This window comes from Seriola lalandi, unplaced genomic scaffold (assembly GCF_002814215.2).
Source record: "Seriola lalandi dorsalis isolate HSWRI2012SDOR001 ecotype SW California unplaced genomic scaffold, Sedor1 jcf7180002050081, whole genome shotgun sequence".
In the NCBI taxonomy this organism is placed as follows: Eukaryota; Metazoa; Chordata; class Actinopteri; order Carangiformes; family Carangidae; genus Seriola; species Seriola lalandi.
The window spans coordinates 14,697-18,996 of NW_019520634.1; the positions used below are offsets into that span (position 1 = coordinate 14,697).

At 42.4% G+C, this 4,300-nt stretch overlaps 1 protein-coding gene across 1 annotated transcript in view; it reads right to left on the minus strand.

Annotated features, from left to right (window-relative positions):
* LOC111649180 (recombining binding protein suppressor of hairless-like protein) overlaps positions 1 to 4,300 on the minus strand; it is a 20,323-nt gene that overhangs the window by 5,136 nt on the left and 10,887 nt on the right. Inside the window, exons 7-8 of the mRNA XM_023398933.2 lie at positions 2,393 to 2,505; positions 44 to 184 (exon numbers count right to left, since the gene is read on the minus strand). Coding sequence (XP_023254701.1) covers positions 44 to 184; positions 2,393 to 2,505 — 254 coding nt within the window. The remainder of the gene's footprint in view (positions 1 to 43; positions 185 to 2,392; positions 2,506 to 4,300) is intronic.

Here is a 4,300-nt window from a genome sequence, read left to right on the forward strand (position 1 = left end):
GGAGGAAATAAGAGGAGGATGGAGTGAGGATCGGCAGTCTCACCTGGTACTGCATGATGGTGTCATTAGATAAACACAGGTAGGCGTGAGGATTGTCTCTGAACTGGAAGGCGCATTTGTGGAGCTGAGAAACCGGCTCGTCCACGTCTAAGATGGCGTACTGCTTGTTGACCTTACGAATCACCTGGTGGCATTTACCAGGACGATGAAAAACAAAACCAATAATTACTTATTTACTTCTTCAATATATTTATATCTAATATATCTATATATTTAATCAAAATCTTTTTTGTCATAAATTCATCACTAGAGTCTAAAGTCATGCTAGTCACGCTAACATGCACACAACGACAATGCTAACATGCTGATGTTAAGCAGGTGTAATGTTCTCCATCTTAATTTGCCCTGAGAGTGAAACTCAAACAGCAGGTGATGATGATGATGACGTCATTGGTTCTGCAGGTATTGGGTCATAAACTAAAGGACTAGACCAATAAAAACGTTGACCTGTCGGTGGCGCTACAGGATCACCAGCATTTCTAAGATTCATCCTCTGGGGACCAAGAGTGTCCGTCTATGGATCAACACTTCAAATAAAACACAGGAAAATATTGGACCTTTAAGACCAGGAGTCAGGTCAAAGGTCACAGTAGTCGTCTGGCTGAGAAAACAATGTACAGTAGACAGAGCAGAGAAATACCACAGCTTCCTGCAGCTCGCTGACACAGACATTTTCAAAAAGCTGCACAAACTGTCCATCGACCAGGTGGTCTGTACGTCGCTGGAGGTTTCAGTGAGTGACTTCTGGTTTCCAGGCTCCAACCCTAAGAACCGACACACCAACACACCCCGACCTGCACCGCACGCAGAATATTAAACTCTCATATTTAAGTCTATTCACAGCTGCTGATGCAGCTCAACGTTTTGTTCTGTACATCTTCCTTCAGCTCCTCAGTCCTTGAGCGTCGACCACAACCACACAACCGACAGAGCTGCTCGTCACGCAAAGGAAAAATCCTCTATCTTCAAACAAACCAAGCAGCAATAGGCCTCAACTATAAAAACATGTAGAGGTGTAGTGTGCAGCTATACATTCACCTTCCACCACCAGGCCGGCGGCTGAGGTTGTTATGACAGCAGTTTAGGAGGCGCTGAGAAAGAGTCCGCTCAGCGAAATGTGAGGGATTCTGCTGAGAGACGTCTCAGTGAAACTTAAAGTGGATGATGGGAGGAACAATAACAGCAGTTTGGGGATTAGCAGGTTATGTAACAGCTGCACAGACACATCTGTAACACATACAGGGTGAGAGCAGTGATTAAGCCTCTGACAGAGTGTGAGAACCTTTTCCTGTTATAAACAATCATAACGGGCTTGTTTTTGATATTTCAGTTATTACCTTGTTGTAACTTTCCCTGCCTCTGCGCTGCACACAGTCTAACCAGGTAAAAGCTTCAGTGGCGTGGGGAAAATTATGGAGGAGGTCAAGCCTCTATGTCTGTAAAGTAACAGCAGGCTGCGTGGATCAGACACATGACTTACAAACTCTGTCTTCTGTGTTTGGCAAACACAACTACATTTTTCATATTCACGTGTCGTTTAACTTCCTAAAACGGCTTAACTGCACAAACCGATGTTGTTGAGTCAGCGGTTATCTCTTATATTTCAATGTCAATGATTTTCAGAGGCTACAGAACATTTACTGAGGCGAGTGTTTTTATTACAATGACAACGACAGTCTGTAAAACAGGCGAGGCTTCGCTCGGCCTCCGGGAGAATCCTGCTGGATGAAACAATATCACATGATTTCATTCTATACTAAATAACAGCAGCGTGTGAGATGGTGGGAATTCAGTGTCGTGCTCAAGGTCAGCAGAGTGTGTATTTGCAGTCACGGGCAGTTTCTAAAAACCTCCATGTTCCTGTTTTAATTTCCTGAGCTGAGCTGTGAAGGAATTTAACTGTTGTGAGAACAGACAGCGAGACCGAGTTCATCAGGGTCATTTTTATGGATAATGACTTTGTTTCGCTCGTCAGAGTAAAATTGAAGAGGAACATGATCAAAGACATATTTACTATAAGTTACTAAAAGACATCAGGAGTGAAAACCTGAGGGAAAATGTGTGAAGAGGTTTGAATGAGTTTATCTCGTCAAAATGAAGTGATGTTATAAAAGACAAAACCAAAGCAGAAAAAACTGATGATTTAACAGTTTAACGTTTGTAGCTGCTGATGACTGAAGATTAATGAACATAAAGAAACAGCCTGTAGCCTCCAAACATTTATAGTGATATAGTATAAAAGACACACCATAAATACCAAATAACAGAAGCACAGATCCTTATAAAGCATTACGTGTGTGTGTGTGTGTGTGTGTGTGTGTGTGTGTGTTACCATGGGTGGCAGAGCGAGTCCAGACTCAGTACACACTAACTGGACCACACAGCCGTAACAGATGAAGCCTTCGCTCAGCACAAAGTCTCCTTGGTCAGCACGCTGGTCCTCCACTGCGCACACACACACACACACACACACACACACACACACACACACACACACACACACACACACACACAAAACTATGTATGAATATTCATATATATTAATGGTCAAACTTCCGCTGCAACACACACACACACACACTTTGTTTAGATCTCTGCAGAAAGTCGTTACAGACTTATATAATATTTTCTACTATGATTTAATTTGGAAACAACTGATACAGACAAAAAGGTGTGTGCGTGTGTGTGTGTGTGTGTGTGTGTGGTGATAGTAGAGAGGAGGGTGCAGACAGATGAATGACTGAGGTTTAGGTTTTGGTGGTGGGAGGTCCGTGCACACACACACTGTGTAAAATAAATAACCTGACAGATCTCTGCGCAGGCTTTTCCAGACGAGTGTGAGGGAAACACTGGTGAATAACTGCTCACACTGACTGTATTTATGCAGGGTGGCCGTGTGGGGAGAGAAGCCGTGTGGTGACTGGACCGTACGGGTTCGATGCCAGTGATGAGCACAAGGTTTGGACGATATCCAGAAGTTAACACGTCGATACAGAAACCAAACATCGCGCTGCACGATACTATGGAGGGATTGCTGTATTTCATGTTTCAGTTGTTTTTTGTTGTTAATTATGTGATATTCAATAGTATCAAATATCAGTCCGAGCCTAATGACCACGGGTCAGTCTCCTCTCCTGACCCCTGAACCAGGGAAACGTCACCATGGTTACGTAGATGTCACGTATATGAAGAAAAGTTTACAGTTGTAGTGAGGAGACACTTTCAAATGAATGAAGTAAAAAACTCCTGCTGATTCATTTTCTGACCGTTCCAGGTTTGAACAGCGTGACTGTAATAAAACGTCTATGAGGCGGTAAATAAAGCTCGTTTATAGTTTCAGACATTTGACAAAGAAAACAGAACATTTAATACTAATATTATACATTTTTCAAATTGTGAATATTGTATTATAACTATTTATATTATATAGAGAAACTAAAATCTTTAAATTCAAGAGTAGGTTCACCCTCCAAGCATTTAAAGTAGAATCACCTCCTCGTGGTCGTGGCCCTCCGCCACACGTCACATCCCTGTTTATCCAGAGTCGTGTAAAATATGAACCATTTGTAGGACACTTTGTTATAATTGCTTTTGTCTTGAGTAATGGCTGAAAAATGTTTTGTGAGGTAACACTGACCTTTGACCTTTGACCATCAAAATCTAATCAGTTCATCCTTGAGGTGAGCGTTCTGTTCGTGCAGGTTCCCTGAAGACGTTACTGAGATGTAATAAGTGGTATGTACACAAAGTCTCCTGCTCTGACTGTCGCCGGCACAGAGGAGTATGAAGAGTCAGGCCGGGTTCAGACCAGGGCTGCGGAGCGAAGGTCTCAGCCTCAGTATCAACCTAACCAGGTGAGCTACTCTCAGTCATGTGCTTGTGAGGACTTGCTAACATTATCAGCAGGTATGTAGGAAAGCACCAACCACAGTCCTGTCGCAGTTAGAGAGGAGATTCAAGCTGCTACATACGAGCTAGTGTTTAGCTTTTTAAAAGTATGTGTGTTTTACGAACCTACCAACAAGAATCTGTGATGATTCAGAAGAAAATTATTTAGTGTTTCTTTAAGAAAATGACATTTTATGGGATTTCTGGATAATAAATCATGTTTTTGATTTAAAGTCAGACTGACCACACTGTGACCTTTACAGCACACACAGCATAAAACAGTGTGTGACTAAGAAGCTGTGAACATACAGTGAACAAACACACAGGTTGTGACACACACGTTTACCCATGG